The sequence below is a fragment of the Malurus melanocephalus genome, unplaced genomic scaffold (assembly GCF_030028575.1).
Source record: "Malurus melanocephalus ecotype Western Australia unplaced genomic scaffold, MMel_1.1 scaffold_315, whole genome shotgun sequence".
Classification (NCBI taxonomy): domain Eukaryota; kingdom Metazoa; phylum Chordata; class Aves; order Passeriformes; family Maluridae; genus Malurus; species Malurus melanocephalus.
Genome location: NW_026623547.1, coordinates 387,831 through 412,779, shown reverse-complemented (window position 1 = coordinate 412,779; position 24,949 = coordinate 387,831). Strand labels below are relative to the sequence as shown.

Below are 24,949 nucleotides of genomic sequence, written 5' to 3'. Positions count from 1 at the left end.
ACAATRTGAAATCTGAAACTGAGGCAAAACTACATAAAAGAATCTAGAATCCCTTCTTGCTGTCAAAAGCAAAGATTTTTAGGCAAACTGCTAACCTTTCTTGAGGTTTATTGACATCAAACCAGCAAACCAAACAAGAAAAAAGAGCTTTGTCATACAGACAGCATTTTAGTCTTTAGGACACTGAAAGTACTTTAACTTGMTGTCTACTGCTGCTTCATTAGTCTTGCCTTGATTGTAAGATAAAGGCTTATGCAAGTGGCTGTAGAACCTAAAAGGMCGTTAATTGTCTGAAATATCAACTGAAGCAGCTTTCTTTTACCGTGTGGTCTATTTTACCATTATAAATTCATTTTGGATGGGAGCTCCTCTATTAGAGAAGCAGTTTGGTTTTTTGGTTTTTTTTTTCAATCTCCGCCTTTCTGTGAAGAAAAAACCCTGGATTTCAAGCATTTAAATATCTTCTGGGCAGTAGCTATTTATCTCACAAGACAGTAGTTCAGGACATCTTTATTTTCTTTGAGAAACTCTGCAAAAATGCAGTATAATGTCATTTATTGCTGGATGTGCATGCAGAGCAATATTGTTCTGTTGCCTGGTAACCAGTGAGAGGGAGGCACTTTGGAAACACTGATAGAAAAAGAGAAAGAGAAAGCTCAACCGCACACACTTGAGTAGAAGACTTATAAAACTGGTATTTGTTCCAGGTAGATTTGARGAGGAGTTTGGGTCAAGGTTCTCATGGGGTTTTGTGAATTTTTTCACATTAAAAAGCCCAGCAGGGCATTTTCTTGTGTTGGAATGTAATGACCGGGCTTATTTTTTCAAACCRTGTTTACAGTTTGCATACTTAAGAAAGAGAAATGTTCCTTTTCTCTTAATATGCATTCTTGAATACTTTTTGAAGGTGTGTTCTCCTTAGAATAGTGCTCTGATAGTGTTGTAACAAAACAAATATGCAGAAGTGTTTTGAATTGATATTCTTATGAACTGTGAATGGTTACAGACATATTTTCAAAGCCAAAATGCTCTGACAATTTCTGAATTACCAAAGTCATAGGTATCCTAATACAAACAATTAACAAACAGCAGATTTGCTGAGTCAAACAAACAATCATGAAACAAAAMCAGAAAATGTTTTATCTGGAGTTCAATGTGGCCATTGCTTCCTGTTTTACAAGTAACAAAGAGTCAGCATAAAATCAAGGCAGAAGAGATGAGTTCATAGGAGCCACTTTTACTGTTGGCCAAGCTCAGACAGAGTGCTGGTGAGGGTTTSAAACATTTGGGTAATTGTGCTGTTCTCTGATGCCTCCCTGGCTTCCTGCTTGTGACCAGTGCCAGTGCAGACGGTCTTTGCGTGGCCTTTCCTCGCCACAGAGCAAGCAGGAAGTGCTGAGAGCCTGCGAGGCCGTTTATTGCTGCAAGGTTTGCAACACAGTTTTGAGAAGTGAAAAGGGTTGTGTAGCCCAAGTGTGATTAGAGATAGTCATCAAATTTCAAGGTGTTAATTTGAATAGAACTGAATGTAATTTTTTTTTTTTATTTTTTTTTTTTTTTTTGCAGCTAGTTGAACTCAGCAGCCTTGTAAACTTTGTTGGCTTTACCTGTGGAGTAGTGTTTTACTTCATGCTGAACATCATGAATCTAGGAAGGAGGACTTGCACACCTTTGGATGTTGATGACTAAGGTCAGAGATGTACTCCTCCATAATAATCTTCTGTGGCATTCAACTGGTGGCAAATAGTTCATGGACAGTATGAGGAAAGTATAAAGAAGACAATACTGTTCATATTGGTGTGTTAGTTTTTCACATTTCCTCTTCTAAAACAACATGAAGAACATAAAAAATATAAGTAGACAAGCACTAGAAAAGTCTTAATTAGGATCTCATTGATTAATATTTTCTGYTTACTTATATAGGTAAGGTATATGTATCAGAACCGAGAAGAAATTTAGCTCCGCTAGAAAGCCTTGGATTTTTTGCTAAAATCATTAATTTAAGTGATTTGACAGAAGTCTGAAGGAACCTAGAAGAGAAACCCTGTTGTTCTAACTCCATGATCATGTCCCTTTTATAGAAATTATTTCCTCCTAGTAGAGTAATTCTCTGAGATCTCAAAGCCTTGCTGCAGTATGTCCCAGCAGAAATCACTTACAGACTCCTCCTTATTTTGGAGAGATCTGTAAGTGCCACATACAGCTGAACCTTCCTGTGAAATATCATAAAAGGTGTATTCTCTTTCCCTTATGTGCTTGGTACCTTCACAAAAGAACCTGTAAGTGACAACAAAATCTCATTCTATGTGAGTTTCTGTTAATGATGCTACATAGGAAATAYACAGCACTAATGAGGGCAGACTGCCACTCAGTCACTGTAGAGGGAGAATAAAAATGAAGTCTGACCTATGTCTCACATTATTAAAAAATGGACTTGCTGCATTATAGGGCCAAGAAGCAACATTTAGCTTCTGTGCTGCAATACCAGTTTATGACTGGAGAGGAGAGGTAATGTAATGCCAAGGTATCTTGATGTTATTTTTCCATCAAAAATGCTGGCAAGTTTGGGGCCTGGTCATTTGCCCTCTTTTGCAAAATCGACTACTTCACAGAGATGCAGGAACTACCCTTGCTGCAAGTGTTTGCCAGTGACCCAATGAGGGATKACAAAGTCTTAGCCATGCTCTGTGGGGCAGGCTTGGGGCCACACTCAGACCCTACCTAGAGTGTCCTATCCCTGCAGTCTCAACACACCAAAACACTGCAGAAAACCACAATGTCAATTAGAAATACCTTATATTTACTGGAAGTAATTGTGTATCTTTTWTGTGAGGTTGGATTGAAATTTGATACATTAATTATTCACTGAATATAAACCTGCATGTTTCAAATAATCTGGAAGGCAATTATTATCACATAAAATATTTGTGTAATAATAGTAATTGCGTATGATCTCCTGAAAGGTTCAATCATTCAAAGTGTCGAATAGTCTGTGTCCATCGAACAAAATATTTCAGGACAGGTTTAGCGTTACACAAGTCAGTAGTCCAATTGACCTCACTAACGCCACTCATCTACTTAAATGTCAACATGTATCTAAGTGCTTTCCTGGATCAGGGCCAGAACGTTTTGTCTTTTGCAAGACAAGGTCCTAAGAAGACCTGTTGCAAATGGCTGTAGTCTGCAGAGTCCTGGGAAGGCAAAATAAAATAAAAAAGRACACTATCACATGATAACCAAGMTGTTTATTTATTTCAGGAATKAAGTTAGTTTATCATTAACGACTGGCATTATTGCCAATAGGATTATTGCTATTTAAAGGCAGTAATATTTGAAAATATGTTGAGGTATTTGAAATATGGAAAAGGCCTGAAAACTAGAGGGACTTCGACAGAGATCGTGATTATCTTATCAGTGACTCAGAGTTATGAGGTTCTTTGGAAAYCATTTTGCAGTAGGGGACTGTTTTGTGCATTACAGATTCTGGATTCTCAGCAATGGAGCCTCAGAACTGGCTTGCCTGAAGATGGAGTATRCTCTCTCTGGATTCTTATTTCTCTGGAGGGTCCAAAGTCCATGAACTGCTGTCCACAAAGGCCTGTGGCAGAGGATTGCTCTTAGCCCCATTTAAAAAACGAAAAAAATCTAAATACAAGTGATCATCTCTACCTTGATGAAAGTGAATATAAGGTGAGCCCAAGCATGTCACTATGAATCAAACAGAATTCCCTTCAGGGTAGCTAATGTAGCTGTGGTTTTGCAGGTCATACTCTCAGCTGGTGTGGCCAACCAAACTTCATGCTCACATCAATAATTTAGAGCATGGCAAATTCCTCAACTGCTGACTTTGTACAAGAAAAAAATGTCCTGTATGTAATTCAAAGCAAAATACAGATATTCAGATATTTTTGGTAGTTTTAACTAAGAAGATGTAAAATATGTAATGTCAGGCTGCTGCCCAGCACTTTTTGCTTCTCTGGGAATAACTGTCCTGTTAGTGTTACATCAGCTTTTTGCCAGTGTGAGAACCAAGGAATGAGTATATCAGCTACACCTACCTATACACATCTCCATGCACAGCTAGCACTACTCTTTATGCTCAGGTAGAGCAGAGAGGAGGCCTTAGCTAATTATAGCCTGCATTTGAGAGGAAAACAGCTCTGTATTTGGAATGGTATGTTTTAATACTTGGGGGATTTGTAATGGTCAAAATGTGTTGTTGAATTGTACAACCAAGATGGAAGCTTTGCTTTGTCTGCCAGATATTTCAGGGGAATTTGTGCTAGTCAACTGAAAGGTCAGTCTTTAGCTACAAGGAAAAAAAAAGAATTACTATGGAGTATATCTGTATATCTCACATTACCCCTATCTAAATATAAAAATATCCTAGACAATTCCAGGAAAACTAGTTCACATATAATGAAACAATTTTTATGCCTTAGGGTAAAGATTTTTCTTCCACTGAATTAATTTTGGATTCCCACTGGATTTGTAAGTCATTCACATATCAAAATCTTAAGTTGATTTCAAAACCCAGAAATTCAAATGAAATACCTATTTAAAGAACTTACTGTTTTTCTGGCCACTTTTTCTCTTTTCTTTGGACAATTTATGTTTACATTTACAACCAGTATTTGTGAGGTCTTTTCCATATTGGAAGTGGAGTACTGGAGAACAGTGCAGCACATTGTCCTTTAGCTTCATTCGCTCCTTTCACATAGTTTGTCTTGCTGGAAACATCTATTTTATCTGCTTCAGGTAACTTCACCTATTTTTTTTCTGGAGCACAGCTTTGTATTTTATTGGGAAAACCAAGGATACCCAGAATGTACAAAAGAAAATCGTTGTGAATGTGTCTGTGTGTCTGTGTCCATGAGTCTGTGTGCACACAGTCATAATCCAGAAATCATGCTGATAAACAGTGTGAAACAAAGCATTATTAATAATTCAAGAAGCTAGGCAGCAGGAAAAAAAGTCAAAGAAGTTTTCTTTCTCCCAGATGAATAATATTTAAGCAATTTAAGTGGTSCCTCTTCAGTCAGAAGAAATTACTGAAATCAGCAGAATTGAGAGTTCTGAGATAATTGGTCAGAAAAAGAGCTGAACTTAGTTTTCAGGAGTTGGGTTAAATACACCTGCATTTCTAAATGCCCAGGGAACCTTTGTGGGGCTTTAAAAGATGGCAAGTTATGTAAACCAGTCCCTGAATTTCTTTGCCTGTCTTAYGTTAAAATGCTGTACTTAATGAAGATTAATCAAGATAATTTTCRTTTCGTTGACACCACCACCCTTTGCACCTGCACAGAATCATTTATACAAAATGTCTGGTTTTATTACAGTGTTTCTTATGAGATTTCAAATAAGATTTAAGTGTATGAGGTGCCTTAATATAATTAAAACAAATGAAAAAATAAAGATGCAGACTGGTAAAAATCAGTGGACCCAGTGGATATACCCTGGTGAATCCTTTTGGCACACACAGAGCTTCAGTTCTTCGCTGCTCTTTATCCTAATTTTCTTCTAGCTACACACATATGGCCCAGAAGACWTYTTTCTAGAGAAGGATRACAAAGTGCTCAGRAATACAGTCAGAAATTTTGGAGGTYCTGATTTCTAACTTACCCAGAGAATATCTATGTGGTCTTTTGGGAGAYGATGCAATATCACACAGTTTTTGTTCCAAACTGGATGGCTAGGTGCCAGCTCTGAACTAGATCCATACATTTACACAGTGTCAACAGCAGTTATCTTGACTGGGGCTTTTAGGCTTCTCTGTAATACAGATACAAATATAATTAATTTAAAAAAGATAAAAATAATCAATCTGACCTTATTCTTCATCGTTAAGCAAATTCATCTATTGTTTCTTGCCCAGGAAGAACTTAGGAACTTAAGGGGAAAAAATAAAGATTTTAAATAGAGCAAAACCACAGCATCTCTTCCCCCAGAAAGTGACTTTATTAAGTACTGAAATGACCAATGTCAAATAATCAAGAAGCATGCCTCAGCTTMTTTAGGCCTCAGCTACTTCTGCTGGACAAAACACATATGGAACATATCAGTGTTGGCAATGTAATCTGAAAGAGAAAATCCCTTCTTCAGCCTGCGTCTGTAACTTCCTCATTGCATCTGAATGTGAGGAGCTCTTGCATTCATAATCATTCCATGTGATCAGTGTAGTTTCCTTCTTCCCCTGTACAGTCGTAACCCTTGACAGCCAAGTTAAGTTGTTTGGATTTTATTGTAACATTGTATTTTTAAGATTTTTTTTTTTTGCAATAATATCTTATTCTTCCATCTGATCAATCTTGTTTAATTTCCTTCTGTCCTCTTCTGTCTTCAAACTTGTTTTTCAATTCTAATGACTAACAGTTCTTATTCTCTTTCTGCTACCATGGTTTTCCATTTGCCAATTCTTGGCTTTATCTCCCTYTCTAATTCTGCCTTGCTCTTTCCCTCAGTGTTCACTCTTTTATTTTTTTCTGTSTCTATATTAGTGCTGTGGAATATGATAACAGTAATTTCGAAACTTGTTTTAAGTAAATGTTTTTACCRTTATATCCTTTTGTCCTACTTCTCTGTCCCTTTCATTAATTCTCTTCATTCATGCTCTTCCCCTACTATTTTCCTAMCTTTTTTTGAGTTTCTTCTGTCCTTGAACAGTGACTTAAGAATGCTCAGAGATCGAACTTTATTTCAGCTTATCTTAGATGGAGGAAGGAAAAAGCAATTTGTACAATGAATTCAGGAAAATGTATAGAAGCTGGATGGAAAAAGGAAGGATGGAAGGGCTTTTTCTGTTCAAAAAGGAGTTAGAGGAGTGCCAGCTGCAACRACTTTGTTTTCACAGCCTCCTGACACATGAAGGCAAAAAGGAGACAGAACTAGAAAATCTTCAAATATTGCTTAGTTTTACTGTTATCCCAATAGAGATTCTCCCTCCTGGTGACTCTTCTTCCAGGAGTAGGTTGCCATAGCAAAGAACAGAGCAGAAGTGGGGAATTTCCTTCTGGTTTTTGGCAGACAAAAAGTGGTACTTTCCCCTCACTTCAGCTGCTGTTTACTCAGAAAATGAAGAGATTGTATATTAACAGATTTTGTTCATATATTTTTTTTCTTAAAATCCAGAGAATATAGAAAAGGTTACATTATTGGTCAGGACCCTGAATTTCATGTCTGATTTATGCAAAATATAAATGTTTCAGAGAAATTAGGAAGGCTATTACCTGTCGACTGACTCCTGTCAGCTTGTGGCAGTGGTACAATAGATGTTTTGCTGAGGTATTCTGACCAKATGTTTCAACCATAAACCTATTTATAATAAAGAAGTTTTGAATATGCATGTGAAACCATCTATAAATACTGTGAGTTATTTACATTTATAGAGCTAAAAGTAAAGAAAACAARTATGACTGTTGAGTTATGCTTCTGAAGTTGGATGATGGGACAAAAGATTAAATAGTGGAATTGAATTCTGTTCAGAACTGTGCTGGTTAGGGCAATGTACCCAAAKCTACCATCCCTAAGGGACACAGGGTAATGTTAATTGTTAATGTGAGCAATATGAAAATGAATGGTATCAAGGAACACCACTGCAAGCTTTAGGACAGGATAGAATCTCACTGGCTGTTGTCATGCAGTCTACCAGTATCCATGTCAAAGAGCATGGAAAACTATTTTTAAACCTGCATCAAATAATTTGCATTGTGTGATTTTTTTCTGAAATGACTGAAAAGAAATGCACTTATGTCTTGGAATGTTACAAGGTTAATCAACTTCTCTCTCCACCTCTGTTGTGGGCATATGCTAAGAATAACATATGATTTCTTGTCATTCAGAAAAGTTGCTAAGSTGAAGTAAGTTATGTGGATTTTGACTGCCATTCAATAATAGAACTTCATTCCTCTTTTAGATATATATGCATTCCTCTTTCTGTGGTATTGTGTCTCAAGCTTTCTAACAAGACAAGCTGACACAAGCACACGGTTAGCTGTTTATCAGCAGAAGTGTGTATGTGTAAACTCTCCTATTATGTCCTCAAAGGTGAAGACATATCTCCTATGAAGAAAGTCTAGACATGGAGTTTACCCTCATGGACATGATAAAATGAAGACAATTATAGAAGGAACTCAGGATGTAGAAATAATTCAACTGATTTTATTTATTTACTTACCTATAATGGAAAAGATGCAGTCTTCCTCAAAGGAGTGAAAACATTTCATGTCCTGCTATGATGAGAATTCACAATGCATATAATGCTGAAATTACAAAAGCTGAAAATACAAAAATTATAAATAATTACTTTATTTTTTGTGCAAATTTAATGAAARCTTTTCATTACTATTAACATTTTTGTTAGTTTAAAAGAGTTTAGCATGAAGAAGTTATCAAGGCTCCTTGTGGGGCATTTTATTTGTATATTCCTGTAATAATAGAGTCAGATGCTTCAAATGACGAAAATAGATGACTTATGAAATGCCTTATGTCCCACAAGTCAAATGCTTCTGTATATTCCCAGTACTTACAAACAAATGTAAGGAGGGACAAAATGAAATCCAATCCTTTGCAGAACTCTGGCTCTTGGCCCGTTTTTGTAACTCTGTAACTTCTCCTTAGAGGGCAGAGTACAGCGCTAGGAGATGGCAAACACTGTGTGCTCTTTTTAATGATGCATCAGAAACACTTCACAAACAGGCTTGTTGTCCCTGGTAAAACATATGTGCCTCTGCTGAAATGGGCACGATGCAAGTCTTTTCCATGGTGCTCGACTTTCCTAGTAGAAGAAAATGCAAATTTTGCTCCATAGAAATTTTGTCCAACAATATCTCAAATAGTATTGCTACAAAATAAATTTTCCAAATGGTGATATTAAAATCAAACAAAGAAGATTTGATTTTCAACTTTTTCAAGAGTGGCAAACTAACAACAGGCTATTAGAATGCGATAAACTGTAATTTCCTGTTATGATAACTCCAGGATCCCCAAGAGAGTTGCTCAGATTTAGTTCCTGGGTCAAGACTTCTTTTAAAAGTCTTCTTTTAAAAAGACTTAATTTCTAGTTTGCACACTGAGGCCTTAAGTGAGACCTCTGATATCCAGAAACTCCTTCCAGTCTGCTCTTTAGCTTTCCCTTAAAGTCTCCTCTTTTAATAGGCAGGGAGGTAATATTGTCCTTCAGTTTTTAAAAACCTCGGCCTTTGTTAAAACATATATACAAAGAGCCTAATTTTCAAAGTGATGTGATGTAAAGCTATGTTGCAACTAACTAACATGACAGTCCTAGTAACAGCATGATAGTCCTAATAAAAGACAGTTTAGAGAAGAACTGTTGAATGATCTTGATTTAGAAACACACCCCTTCTTGATTCAAAAGTCTGTAGGGGAAGAGTAGATTTACTGTTAAGCTCTTGTTAATTCTCAACCATCACATTGAGTAGGCTGGTAGCCAAACTAAAAGGCATTATAGGTAGGATAGAGAGCAAACATTTCTTAAGCTGCATTTAACAGGCTAAAATGGTTGAGCTGCTTGATAAAAAAAATCCTCATATTCAGTTATAGAAWCATAGCATATCCTAAATTGGAAGGGGCCATGAAATAGATCATCAAAACCCAACTCCTGCTAGTATAATGAACCTTTCAAAACTGAAAAAAAAAAAAATCCTGTACACAATGTTGATAAATGCTCTGCAATAGACAAATATGTCAATTCAGCCTATGTTTGCCTATCTCTTTTTGCCACCTTCAGTGCATATTGTACCRTCTGCACATTTTATGTGCATATGACACACCTGGATTTTACAGATGTTGTACACAATAATGCATTATTTATAGATAAACTTTGCTTTGGATTAATTATGAATCAGATTCTGACTGTAATGGGACTGCTTAAACATGTATACTTAATTATAAACAAGTATAACAAACAAGTATGTGCTAGACCGTGACCTGAACAATCAAGTCAAGCAATTTAAATTATCACCGGAACTGTAGAGATACTTACAAAAATGATAAAAACATATTTCAAGCAGAGATGTCAGAAATGCAACATTTAAACAAGATAATTGCTAATTAAAGTTTTTCATGTTTGGAATAAAAAGTATTTAGTATATTAGAATAATTTGGTATTTGGTTTCTTTAAACATTTAGTCACTGGTTAGGGGGTTAAACACAGCCTGTTTCTTGGCATGTTTCTACTGCCACACTATTTGAGTTAGAAAAGTTCAATGTGTAATATTAGCTTAGCTGTGGAACTCTGATATTTAATAGGATTTTATGAAAATACCTAATATGTGCACATGACAGCAAGTTCTCACAGTTAAATATTGTCACAGAAGTGTCTTTTTATTCCATTATAATCCTTATTTCATTTAACAATTAAACAAATAGAGCCTGCTGAGGCCACTATTGAATAATGATAATGGAAAACTTTCTTCACCCCTTGATCTTCAAAAAGTTGTGGCAAAGAAAGTACACAGTTCACRTTAGTATTATATGAACTACTTTGGAAACCTGAGCTGGCAGGGATAAACAAGGTCTCTATATATAGTAGCTCAGCCTYGGTGACCATTCCTGGGATTTGGTTTATCAGAAATGCTTGCTTTTGCATGTAGAAATGTTTTTCATCTTTAAGCATTCAAAATGCATCCGAATAAACAGCATGCTAATTTAAAGAAGTCCTGTRAAACAGAATGGGACAGAAAGAGAAATCAGTGAATGGTCATCAGAATAAATCTTAGATTTGGAAAATTAYTTGCGACCTACATCTTTCTAGACAACGTCTCTAGTTTAGTGTCTGATACCATGTTTTTATCAGTAATTAAATATCAATATTTAGAATAAGCAGAATACTGATATTTTTATATTGATTTGTGTGTCCTTCAGATTAGGTTCAGAAGTTTTACTGTTTCCTTTGTATCAAATCATCACCTTTAGAGTCAAAAAGTCTGGCAATGTCTGCAGGTCTTGATATCATTCATTACAAAATTGACAAGGCTAAAGTTAAATGATTTCTTTTTCAGTGTTATCTTGTTTCTACACAGGTTGTATAGATAAGCAGAGGTGAAATGTTTGGTTTTTTTTAATTCTTTTTTTTTCCTGTGAGACAGGACTGATCAAATTTTGCTACAGGCCTTAAAACTGGTATTCTAGTATGTGCATTTTAAGTAGCAAAATGACAGAAAACACACATCTTCCTCACCGTTTACTGGCAATGCTCTGTGACAAATGATTCTAATAACATTTTGTAMCTGTTGTGTATAAATCTCATCCTTCAGAAGAAACAGTGACAATCCTAATGACAAAATGTCTCCCATAGGGATGGTTTGTGATGTCCACATCTGTAGATACAATGCTGAATGTTTCTTTAATATTCAGGGCTGACTTTTCCTAGATAAATGGCAAGGCAAGGTGTTCAGACAAGAGATGTTCACATAAGGGCACATGGTAAAATCRCTGTATTACCAGCTAACGAAAAACACAGACTTTGGCTATTTCAGATCTTAAGTTTAATGTTAATGTCCCCAGTGTTTGCAGCCTAAATCCCACAAATGTGAAGGTTTTCATTTAGCATTACGTTTTGTTAATAGTTTGATTAAATTGGGACCACATACGAGTGATGTAGCCGTGTCAGGTTCTGAACCTCCTTGACCCACTAGAAATGATACTGAGTGAGTAATATTCTCCAAAGAGCTTCATWCTTTCCTCCAATCTGCAACACACTTTATGGTTCCTTTTTTTGCTGCAGTGACARACACCATCGTTCATATTGCAGACAGAATATTGAAGAAAACACTCTCACCAGAACCAGTCACTATGTTGGTGGCTGTTTAATGACAGYGGGGACACTGATGTGAATCTCTTCAGGATGAGGAGATTGAAATAAGGGCTGTAGTGCTCCAAGTGATCCAAACAGTAAACACAGACCGAAGACATCATCCCTGAGGCTCTGTGTTTTGGAGGAGCGAGCTGTCCCTTGGTATTCTGAAGAAGATGGAGGTGCCTTCTGTTTGGAGACAGCTCAAGGCAGTGGGCCACTGAGGCATGGAGGCATTGCTCTGCAGTCCGTGGTAAAGCCCTGGAGCTGGGGGACAGGACTGAAAACGTGCCCTTCAGTCCGGTGTTTTCACCACCAGCACACTGAAGGGGATGTTTATCCTGCCTTACTCAAGCTATCTAGGATAGGTGTCTGATCTCTGTGCCAAGGTTCCAGGCACAGACAGTGATCTCCTGAGGGCAACTGGGGGAACCTAAATTAAAAGTGTTGTGCTTTCATTCGACTATAATCTGAGTCAAGCTCCTGCATTAAACGCTTCAGCCAAATGCTGAAGGTCAGATGGTGTGGGCTGTCTTAGGTGTCTCTCTGGTCAGTGTGACTCTTTGCAGTCCTATTTGTGCGATTCCCAATTTTGCTCATGCTCTCACTGTATTGTCTTGGCGACGGACTCAATTTCTGAATTTCAAGCAAAGGGCCAAGTGCCTCAACTGTGGCATTTCATTTCCCTTTATTCAACTTAATCGTGAAATACCAAGCTCTTGCAATACGCAGCTGTGTTAAGAGGTAAAAATAAATACGTTGCTCTCTGAATTACTGCTCTTACACCAAGTCCCTCCTGTTTGCCTCATAGCAAACCTAGACGGGTGTGTATAGGGTACGTGAGGGCACTCCGGCCGAGCATGCCGTGTTGCGGACAGACTTGAGGGTAACCATCAAGTTGCAGTTTCCGTTAAGCCTTTAATATTCCAGTACTCCATCACATTCGTTCCTTTATTRATTAATGGCTCTAACTGGACGAACTGGGCTCGCATTGGGGTATCAGGGCGCGGGAACGGCCGCGGCCCCCCGCCCTTCCTGCGCGCCCCGGCGGCCGCAGCCCCTCGGGTGGGCAGGGGCGGGTGAGGGGCCCGGCCCCGACGGGAGGGGCGGAGGGGAGCGGAGGATGCGGCGGGGCGCGGGGGCCGGGGAGCGGGCTCTTTTGTGTCAGCCGGGCGGACAGGAGCGGGGCGGGGGCGTGCGGAGGAATCCTCCGGTGAGCGCGGGGCGCGGRAAGGGGCGGGCGCGGGTCCTGCCCTCCGGCGGAGCGCCCCCGAGCTGCCGGAGGGGGGTGCTGGCGGCGGGGCCGCCAATCGGCGCGGGGCCGGCCCTGTGACTGGTGGCGGCGGGAGGGGGGGCGAGCCCGGWTCGCTCGCTCAGCCTTCCCCGGAGAGTTTCCTCGCGGGGGCGGCCGGGGCTGCCTCTCCCCTCGGCGCTGCCGGCGCTTCCCCCCGCGGCGCYGCTGCCGAGCGTTGGGCCGGGGAAGGCGGCGGCGGCGGCGGCAGCGGCAGAGAGCGAGGGAAGCAGCCACATGAATCAGTTTCTCTCTGTATCCGGCTCCGGGCAGAGGCGGCGACCATAGCGGGGAGGAGGGGAGACGGGGAAAAGCGGCTACTGCAGCACGGCAGCCGGGGTTCCGCTCGCCGCCGAGGTGGGTAGCGGGGCCGCAGCGTGCCCGAGGGGGGCGGGAGTGCCGCGGGGGCCCGGGGTGCCGCKGCCCCGGCCGGGCTGTCTCCGCTCTGGGGCGGCTGGATGTCGGCGGGCAGCGGGAGGGGACAAAAGTTGCCGAGGACGCCCGGGGGCTGCCCCGCGGGGCGGTGGCGGCGACCCTGCTCGTGTTCCGCCGCTTCTCGCCGCCACTCGTGGCCGGAGAAGGGCTGCCGCGGATCGTCCCCGCCGTGCTTGGGACGGGCTTTCCCCCGGGCCGGGGCCAGAGGCTTCGGGGCGTGTTGTTCTGCAAGTTCTCTTTTCGCTCCCGTTTCGTCGCTTCAGCGGTTTGTGGGTGTCGCTGTGTCAGGGTGAGAAAATACCGCCATCAACGCCGCTCGTTTTTCCCSGCTGAGCAGCCCCAAAAGCGCAGTTGCTCGGGTCCCCTCCAGCCTCCCGGGTTGGGCCGGTCCCTGTCCCCGCGGCGGGGCTGCGCTCTGCCCGCTCGGTGCCTCCGGCGGGTCGCGCCTGTGCCCGGCGGGGACCCCGGGCAGCCCCTCTCCTCCCACGCGTGTTGGTGTGTGCGCAGGGCAGCGCGCCGCGGTGCGACGCTCCCCCGCCTCGTGTGAGGATGGGCTGTCACGTTTCGTCTCCTTTTCCCTCCCCAGGTGCTGCGGGACTGGTGCTCGCCGAGCCGCCACCGACACGTTTCGTCCGTCCCCCCTCCCCTCTTGGAGCTACGCGGCCTCGGCTGCCAAATGCGCGGGGAGGAGAGACTTTGGCTCAAAATCCCCCGATCGTAAATAGAGAGAAAGCGGAAGGAGAGCCACCGCCGAGCGGCCGCGGGAGGAGGGGAGGGGGGCAGCGGTGGTGCTTCTGCCGTAGCCAGGGAGGCTGATGGCGGAGTTTGGCAGCGGTGGCGGCACCGGCGGCGGGGGGCTGCCCTCCTCCCCGGGGCCGGTCCAAGGGAAGGTGGCCTTCAAGGCAGGAGATGGGGAAGGAGGAGGAGGMGGMGGMGGCGGCGGCGGGAGATCCCGCTTTGACAGCGCGGGCAGCCGGGTCTCCAACGGGGACTGTGCCCAGCCGGGAGCCGGTCAGGAGCTGGGATCAGCTCCTCCTGCAAGCCCGGAGAGCAGCAGCAAAGAAAAAGGATTTTCCACCAGTCAACAACGAGAAGGCAAACCCGGTATCCCCCGGAGGAGCAGCATAATTAAGGTAAGAGCTCTTGCTCCTCCCCATCGGGGTCTTTTTCGSTGTGACAGAGGCAGGGAGATGGGGGCAATGCACTGGGCTCACAGAGCCTTGGCTCTAGATGAAAGGACAGACAGCTTTTTCTCTTTCTCTTTTTCCTCCCCCCTGTGGTGAGGGGACTTGATTTTTCCTTTGTCAGAAGTGGGCWACAGTGAGAGGATGGCTTTGTGTACATCCACGCTCGGGGGTAGAGGGGCGTCATATTTTGAGGTTTATTAAAGCAGAAGGCTCTAACTCCTGTTDGGGAAGGCGAGAGAAACTAGCTGGCTTGTGACAAGACAACATGGGCACCAGCCTGGCAGGGAGGGATATGAATTSCACAGTGTGCTTGTTATTTGGGATGCACCTGTGCAGAGCAATTTTGTGGCTCCATTGGCTTGTGTGTGTGACAGGCACACAGCAGGTGATGAGAGATTCGGGATCTCATTGGGCTGGGGGTGGGTGAAGGTATAATAGGGAACATTCTTCTTGTTAAAAATGACAGCTCGTTTAGCGGTAGGCTGAGGTGTACTTCACCTATAGAAACATCTTTATACTTAGCTCTGCATATTCGAAACGCTTATGTTTCAGCTTGAAAAGTAGGGGGAGCATCAGTTGTAGAATGTAGCTTGGGCAAAAAGGAATGGATTTTTTTTTAATGCAATCATTTCTGCAAATGCAGTTGTTTTGGTTTCTTAAATCCACAGTTTCTGAGAGATGTGTTGGGTTAGCTTTTCCAACTCCAGTGAAATTGTTGAGAGAACATAGAGAAATTKCTCCAATGGTATAACAGCTGTGTTAGCTGTGAAATGAAGCACAACTTCAAGCACTTAAGATCTGAGTTTAATCAAGATCAGCTAGATCTAAATTAAGCTAGATGTATTCTCTTCTTAGATATTTATATGCTTCCAAAATCCACTGTGGTGGGCTGACCTTGGCTRGATGCTGAGCACCTACCAAAGCCATTCTATCACTCCCCTCCTCAGCTGGACAGGGAAGAGAAGACAGAATGAAAGGCTGAAAGGTTCGTGGGTGGAGATAAGGACAGGGAGAGATCACTCAGAAATTACTGTCATGGGCAAAACATATTTGACTTGGGGAGATTAATTTATTACCAATCAAATCAGTATAGGATAATGRGAAATAAAACTGAATCTTAAAAGCACCTTGCTTTCATTCTGCCCCTCTCCAGTGATGTGGGGGGATGTGGGATGGGGCTTGTGGTCAGTTCATCACGTGTGTCTGCTGTTCCTTCCTCCTCAGGGGGAAGAGTCCTCACACTTTTACCCTGCTGCAACATGGGTTCCCTCCCATGGGAGGGACCATGAACTTCCGTGAACTTCTCTAACCTGAGTCTTTCCCACAGGGTGTAGTTCTTCATGAACTGCTCCAGYGTGGTTCCCATATAGGGTCACAAGTCCTGCCAGCAAACCTGCTCCAGCCTAGGCTCCCCTTTGTCCGTAGGACCTGCCAGGAGCCTTCTCCAGCGTGGGCTTCCCACGGAGTTRAAGCCTTCTTCAGGCATCCATCTCCTCTGCCATGGAATCCTCCATGGGCTGCAGGGGGACAGCCTGTGTCACCATGGTCTTCTCTGTGGGCTGCAGGGAAATCTCAGCTCYGAGCACCTCCTCCCACTCCTTCACTGACCTTGGTGTCTGCAATGTTGTTTCACTTGTCTGTTTTCCTCCCCTCTCTCTGGCTGCAATTGCTTTTGATCAGTTTTTTTCCCCTGTCCTGTTAAATCTGTTTTCCCAGGGGCACCACCACAGTCCCTGGTCAGTCAGCTTGGCCATCTTGGAGCCAGCTGGCATTGSCTATGTTGGTCATAGGTGAAGCTTCTGGCAGCTTCTTGCAGAAGCCACCGCTGTAGGCCCCCTGCTACCAAAATCTTGTCATGCAAACCCAAGAGGCATTCCAGCCCTTAACATTAAAATCCACGTCCACCATACAGCTTCCACAAACTTCAGTCACATCAACGAAAAAGAATTCTCTGCTCCAAAATCAAAACAGCACCATCACAACAGCAAACAAAACACACACARTTCACCACAGTTAGAACACGAATTCCACACGGTCTGTGTTTTGCTTGTTTCCTCTGTTGTTCTCTTGGTTGGATGATAGAAAAATGTGTAGAATATCAAGRCTAGTAGTGTATGAGAAGTTGTGTTACTGTCTTCTGGACTGTGCTTTAACAGCCAAGGGGAGAGCAAGGGCAGTGAGCAGGGGAACACATTTGACAGGCTGTACCCACCCTTCCTGTTTGAGCAGCGATGCCGGGCGTGTACGTGTGTGTGTGTGCGCGTGTGCTAAAGAAATCATAACAATGGACAAGGGGCGACTGAGCTTGGTATTGGAATAACTTAATATGTGCTGGATTTGCCAGTGATTTTTTTTACAGGTCTGGTATTTCTTAACACTTTGTTTTTTCTGTGGTAGCCCAAGAAAGACAGTAGTGTTGTTTGCAGTGTGTACCATACCGTTGTACTACTTTGTAGTGTATGATTTAATTATACAGCAACCTTCTGCCTCTCTGGGGACCAAACAAGGTCACAGTACCTAGGGATTTGTGATATATTAAGATCAAGAAGCATGAGATAAGGAAATAGGTTTTGAATTACATTTCATGGTTACCCGAGTCAAGGTTCTTAGTTGCTRCAGAAATGATAGCACTTTGGAATACAAAATTATTCAACTTTCTGCTATTATTGCTGCTGAATACCGTTTTGCAGATGTGAACAGTAATCTGTTCAGCAGCCAAGAACTGATTACTAAAACTTTGTATTTTCATTTGAATARTTATCTCGAGTGGAAAAATGTGACAACACTGCATTCAAAGTTATGTGGTCCATATTTACTTTAGATATGACTGTTTTAATACTTTTGGGAAAAATCACTTGTCTAAATATATTCTAGATATTATTCTGCCTGTTTAGTTCAGCAGTTCAGGTGGCTTGAATCTGGGTGTGTTGGTGCCTGGTTTTCACTATGAAACCTTTTGGACATCTGGCATGGGTAGTAAACCTTAAGATGCTTCTTGGCTGCTCATGCAGAGCAAAAACCTGTAAAAAGTGGAAAAAGTAAGATGTAATATGTTTTTGGAAAGTGTGCCTGGAGTTTTAATAGCTTATWTCAGTAAAACTGCTCTTAAAGAAGATAAAAAGTAACCTCAGGGAACAGGTCTGTTCCATGCACATGTAGATTTCATACATTCATGCAAAACATGATGCTGTTAGTTGATCTGTAAAATGCACCTTTATGGAATATCTAATATTTAAATATTTTGTCTGCCAATTACAGTGTAGGCTTTTGGGTCACAAACAGAAAACTTATATTTGAATAATAGTTCTAGTTCAGATTAAATTCTTTAGAACTGCATGTTTGTGCGTGAAAATCAGGAGCACAGATATGTATTTTATTTTGGATTCAGTCTGTGCTTCCATTGGCTGTCTATTTTCATAACTCTGAGAAGAGCAGTTGCTGCCTTTTTTCCCTTTCCTTTCTTACTTGCAGTCTCTGTTCCCTTTTTCCAGTGGCTCCCTATTTTTTTCTGTCTTAGTTATTTTGTGCACCTGCTAATTTTGACTTTTTCTTTCTTGTTTGGTATAAGATGATGTGCTCTTYGAGGCTGAAGTGTCACCTAGGATGATGACAGGTGGTACAGCTGCTGTTACTGGAAAAAGTAACACAGACTTTATACATAGTAGTTTACTTGGCCTTTCACTCCCATATATCAGATGTGTTTGGGCTGAAAGGATTAAAGATTGTACTCTTCATCTGCAGTAATTTTTATGGAAAAAAATTTTATTGCTTGCCTTTGTTCAACCAAATTTGAGGGCTAGGGACTACACATCTGTGTTTATAGAGACTTTTTCACATTCTATTTCTTACTCTCTTATTTATGAGATTCKGATTTTTCAAGAGGCAATAGTGATCATGTGTTGTGCATCCATGGGATTTAGCCTCTTGAATACCTGATTTGTGAACTAATTTATGTGCCACTTGTGTAGGGGGCTTTGGGGTGACTGTTTTTTTTTCTTTTTTTCCATAATGTTTTCCTTGGTGCARCTAGCTGTGGTTTCCTATTATGTAATTTCCTACAACATTGCCCATAATATTCTGTGAAACGAATTTACATCTTGCAGTTCAAAGTGGATTTGAGCATCCYGTGAACTTTTCTTAGCTGCTCTGACAGTTGGCAGTGAGCTTGCTTTATTTTTGTGTGAGGTTCCTCCACGCCTTTCTTAGAGACTTGGAGGTGGTAGGCGTTTGAGAATCTTTAAGGCAGCAAATGACTTGTGGTGTATGGGTTTGTTTCCTCAGAGCTGTTTGCTTCCAGGGGTGTCCAATAAATGCTTACAGAGCCTCATGGTTTCCCAAAGCTGCAGACCTAGACAGAAAGAGATCCAGGGGGATAAATATGTCTTTATTAGGAGACAGGTTGCAGTAATAAAATAAGAAGAGATATACTTAGGAGAGACTGCAGTTATTTAGGAAGGCAACAGTGAGAAACACATGGAGAAAGGTAGCTTTAGCATTCTGTGAGCAGGAGAGTTTTTATCAACATGCGTGTGGAAACAAAATCCAGGGTGTTTTTTTTTTTTGCATGTACCAATACTCATCTCACTGTCAATAAATTTCTTGGCTGATAACTTAAACAAATTTGTATATTCTTTTTGTTTTTATGGGTCTAAACTCAAGCTTTCAGTCTGTAAAGTCATGCACTTCCTGAGCATTGTCAGCTCTTAAGTTTCAAAGTCTGTGAGAACAGAGGAACCAAATTTAGCAGGTAGAATACTCTAGGGTATAATTTTCAGCAGAGCTTTTGAAACTAAACATATCTATGTCTTTCTGTGATGCAGGATTTAGACAGCATATGCATCAAGATATTTTTCCTTGTTAAAATATCAGTATATGTTCCTATCTTATTCAATCTTCTGTGATCTCTAACTCACGCTGTATACCCATTTGTAGAAGGTGTGCAAAATGCGTCATATGGAGAGTGCTGGACAGTGTTTTCTACAACTACAATTGTTTTAAAGGCTTTAATATGAATCCTTTTGCATTCATGGTAAACTCTAAAGTAGCATTTTCAGTGGACTTAAGTTCTCTGCAGTGCTATRTTATCTTAGCCACAATGTTTGCAAGTCTTCATGGAGGCCCAGGAATAGAACATACATACTTGGCTTCCATCTGAGAGAATATCAAGGAATTAGGTTGCTGGACTCDGTTTAAAGTATATGAAATTATCTGATTTTGTGTTCTTTCATATTGTATAGTGATGCAAATAAACTTGATGGAGCAGTCTTTGGCCCAAAGATGCTGAGGCTCCTTAAGTGCAAAGAAAACAGCCATGGAGGGGAAAGGAGGAGGGAACTAGCATGTGTTTGGTTTMTTCATGGCCTTCCACTTGGAAACAAAATGCTACAGTATCAGCTGAATGAATTCCTCCTGGGTACAGAAGATATTCGAAGAAGGAGGTGGATGTCCCAGCAGTAAAAGTTACTTTGGCCAGAGCACATGTGCTAACTAACACCAAAACTGACAGCACAAAAAAGCATGAATTTTGGAAAGAAGGCTGCGATAGTTGAGCTCYCCCTMCATCTTACCTTGGACAGCCATTCARCTAGACRGCCAGACTGTAGGTTTTTCTGAGAACTGTTTCTGTGGTTTTGTTTGTTTCTTAGTTTTTTTCTTGTTTTAATGCAGATCTATCTCTTGTGTTTGTCAGTGTGAGAGACCTGAATGGCTAACTGCAGCTCCATGAATCCTGGAGCTTTCTTTCAGAGGATGCTATCTCTCTGATTTGTTGGTCTCTCAGCTAGGTTATAAAAGGTTACCAGCACCTATCTATATTTGTGTTCCTTCTCCATCCTCTACTAATGATTGTGTACTGACTTCCTAATTTTAAAAAGATATCRTATTTTTAAAAGAATACTTAATACCATAACAATCCTAAATTATATCTTCTGTGATGCAAAAGCTGTATACCTTAGGTATTTGCATAGAGTATCATATATATACATTCGATCTATGTATCAAGYAGTTTACTGCTTGTTAGCATAACAGTGACACTGTATGTCACAGCCACTGAGTGCCTATGTTGTTCACTGCATTTGGTTATTTATTTTTATTTGCATGAGTAGTTTCTGTAGAACACAGTAATCAAATTTCCATTTGAATATAATGTAGCACACAAAAAAAAATTGTAGAAATTTATACATGAGGATACTGTGATTTAGTTAGCTTATGTATTACAGCCCACGGAGGGAAGTGTTTTTTCCAAAAGCTGACTTGGAGCAGGAGCCTAATTTGGATGAATTTAGCTTCTCTGACTTCTCTTCTGGAAGAGCTTATCTGTCTGTTTCTCTTGACTGAGTAAAGAGCTTGGCTAGTGTGAATAATAGCAACTCCTTCATCCCCTCCGCCCACAAAACCTTAGACTATCCACAAAACATGTTCAGTCTGTTCAGTGGTGAAAAATTAATGGAATTATAACTCATTAGGAATACCTGATGAAATTTTTGCTTATGCCTATTATCAGGCCTGTTCAGTGCCACGACTAGTTTAGCCTATTTTTAAACCAGGAATTGGAGCAGTGGTGTCCTGCCCATGGCTCACAAATAATACACTGCTCCCATGGTTTGATTGCGTTCATGGAAGATTAAAAGAATTTAAACAGACAATGACAGGACAAGTTAGTTGTGTAGTTTCCCAGCCTTTGCTGGTCCGTGGGTGATATTGCCATCAGTACTTGTATTATCTGCACTGATTCTATTGTGAAAAAACCCTTTTATAAAATTTGCCAATTGTCAATCTCTTAAGGGCCAGATTAAGTTGGATCACATATTATAATATTAATACATGGATTCTAAATTATTTCTGTTTTTGCGCAAATGTGGGGTTGGGTTCAAAGTTTACAAGTCTAAATATAAACAGACTAACAGGTAGATTTGGGGGAGAAGAGGTGTATAGTAATTTATGTGAAATATACATGGAGAAGAGGAAATTATAAAAATGTGATGAAAATCAGCAATACATATGTATTGAAGAATTCTTAAAAATAGGGTTGGAAGAGACCTCAAGAGGTCAGTCTACTCTTCTCCACTGTTCTGCTACCAGATCAATTGTTAATAAATTTCAGTATGATGCTTTTTGTCTGTTAATCACCTTTTGTTTCTGATCCTTCTATGTAGCCGGCTGCCTGATTGTTCCTCTTTGTAATTGGCAAAAGCAATCATCTGCAGAAARCTTTGACTTGTCCTACTAACTGCATTCTAATTATTTCAGATTATATCTTCAATTTGTCAGGTTCTTTCTGGTTTTAACTTATATTCTAACATGCATGCAGCTCTTCCACCRTCAGATAAATATTCCGTTTTAACCATGCTCTCATTTTTTTTTAAGTGTAGATGGTTATTTGTATTCTTTACCACCTGTAAATCAGGCAATATGATGTTGCAGAATCTAGTTAAAAAATACAATTTATGATAAAATTTTGTTCCTTCTAAATATATTAAAATAATATTAAGTACAAATTGATATTATTACTGGATTGCAGTCCTTTGGAAGGGCTGGTTTGTTTGTCTTTAAGGAGAGCAAGTAGCAAGTGGCCTCTTTCCCTGTTTTGCAGCTGTGTTTGTGATGACTTATTGTTCCTCACATCTGGCATGCCTTTAAACACGGGGCAGTGCCACCAATGTCCTTACTCCGTGGTGTTGTGGCGGACTGTGCATGAAGCAGTGCTTTGAAAGGATATGTTGCCCATCCTCTTGACTGCAGTACCTCTGTTTGTATCTGCTTAACTAGTTTCTTTTCCAGAGCTGTCTGTTTAGACTCATCTCGTTTCTGAAGAGGAACAACCCTRAGTTCACTCACCTGCTCCCTCCTAGACCTTGACCTCACAAAACATGAGTGTTCGAAACAGTGAAGAGTGTAACACAGCGAGTGATTGGAAATCGGCAGTGCTGAGGCTCACAGTGTTAGCCTTGGGAAAGTAAAATAGCTGTGATTCATTTCTGCCTCTCTTGGGATTCCTTTTAATGCCATTTGGCCTTTTGGAATAAGTAGTAAAATATCCTCGAGTACTTCAGATTYTATACCGAGCTCAGGGATCTTTTCAGATATCAAATATTCACATTCTGSAAATAAGTGTAGGCAGACAGGAAGCATCTTTAAACAAACAAATCAGCWCCTTTTCAGAATGGCAGCTGACAGTTTTATAACATTAACAATAAAAAATAACAAGATATTAAGCTGGATTTCAAAATTTGCTGTAAAAATCTTTAATAAAAGAAATTTACTTAGGCATTTTATTTTGGTATAAGAAATGGGCACCATACAAATATATAGCAGATGATTGATATTATGCATGTTAGTGTAATGACTGTCCTCATGCCTTCGCTAAAATTGATGAAAATGATTTGATATTTCCTTTAAATTATGAAATAATCAGTATTGCAGAAGAAAAAAACCTGCTGCTTTTGTGGTAAGAAGCACTTCCACAGAATTTTCAAGATCTTTTTATGGTTGAGTTTCTGTGGTTATAATTTCTCCCCCCATTTTCTTACATTTTCTTTTCCTTTCTTCTTACCAGCATTATTATTAGCTTACAGTAAAAAACAGCAGAGCATTATAAAGTTGTGTGTGTGCTTTGATGTTTTTAGCATCTGTGAATGCGAACATATCCCCATCMTTTCCTGCCCTTTTTAATGTAGCATAGGAGAGAAAGAATGGTTGTGAAAATCTGCAGCAGCARAATGGTCTGCATGGGTTTTGTTTRKTGAAGCACCTCTTATGATGGGAAATCCAGGATGCTTTGTGTTTCGTTACCTAGTTCCCTGTGATGAAAGTGTTTGACATTGTCAACTGTTTCCCCTAGCTGCATTCCTTAAAATAAAGTGTAAATGACTGCTTATTTAAAAAAATATGATTTCATTGCTTAATTCTCTGTATTACCAAAGTGTAGTTTGGACTAAGAGGACACAAATTCATCTTGCTGTTGAATCTTTTGTTAAGAATGTTTTCTTCCTRTTGTTGGGGGTTTTAGGATAGGCAGTTATTTATTGATTTTAAGTAACTCCTGTGAATGGTACAGGAGCACCAAAAAAAAAAGCAAAGACAGTGAATTTGTATGCTCTACTATGCTTTTTTATTTAGTAAATTTGAAGCAGAATAAATCTCTTTTGTATGTGTATTACAGGATAAGTTAGTTTCTGAGTTGGTGAAATAATGCTTATATCCATTGCAATATTCATGTGTTTGCAATGTAAATACATATATTTTTGCTACATAAAGCAGGAARAACTTGGAAATAGTTGGGAATAAATCACTTCAGGAAACAGCTTGAATCAACTGAAATGTATTTTGTTGTTAACAGAGAATGGTCCCTAAATAATTTGACATATGCTGATAGCAGTCTGTTACAAAAAGCCAGCACAAATCCCAGAGTTCAAGACTAATATTTATGTGAAATGAGAATGTATTTAGTCATGGCACATTACTACCACATAGTGGAGAAAGGTAGATCAGACATAAGTGGTCTGAGTCTGTGTAGTATTAGGTTTTCCTYGCTTTTGAAGAGCCTGCAAGAACTTTATAGGCTTATTGGATGTATTTAATTTGTTAAACCCAAGTCTCCTTTAGTTTCTCTTTGTTCTTCCTGGCTGTAGTAGTTGCAGTGATGTGTTTCAGAAGCATTGTGTGAGATTAACACTTTCCAGCTTAAATAATGAGTTCCATGTGCCTTATGCTTGGTCCTTTAGTGAGCAGCCAGCCCRATCTGGAATCTGAATGCTTTTAGTTGTGAGAATTATCTTGTGGTATTCTGTAGGTTTAGARGGATGCTGTGGAAGAATTGATAGTGTTGGTCTTTCACTGGCCTGCTTGGCGTGGATCTGGTTTGTGTCCATCACCTCATCTGTGGTGTCACCCTGCCTGCTCATCCCTTGTACAGCTTGGCCTTGCTGCTTCAGCMGCAGCAGGCTGGCCACACTCTGCTTTTTGTCTGTAACAGCTGCTGGAGAAACCTTCTATTCCCAGCAAAGTGCTGGAGCAGAGCAGAACTCTGTGTGCTCTGTGCAGTACTCCGTGTCTGCTTGTGAATCCCCAGAGAAGGAGGGATGAAAGGGGAGGGCAGGTTCCAGTGCAAGGCTCTCAACCTTCACAGTGGGTTTAAATCCCACAGGCTTTGGGGTTCGAACCTGTCTGTGATGAAGGCTGACTGCACAGCTTGGGGCAGGTGCATCTGTTTCTCCCGGTCTTCAA

The 24,949-nt window shown here is 40.8% G+C and overlaps 1 protein-coding gene across 1 annotated transcript in view; it reads left to right on the top strand.

Moving 5' to 3' along the window:
• The first annotated feature begins 13,221 nt into the window (after positions 1–13,221).
• Positions 13,222–24,949, top strand: part of PLCL2 (phospholipase C like 2) — a 101,052-nt gene continuing 89,324 nt past the window's right edge. Inside the window, exons 1-2 of the mRNA XM_057377430.1 lie at positions 13,222–13,460; positions 14,125–14,671. Coding sequence (XP_057233413.1) covers positions 14,354–14,671 — 318 coding nt within the window. The 5' untranslated portion in view covers positions 13,222–13,460; positions 14,125–14,353. The remainder of the gene's footprint in view (positions 13,461–14,124; positions 14,672–24,949) is intronic.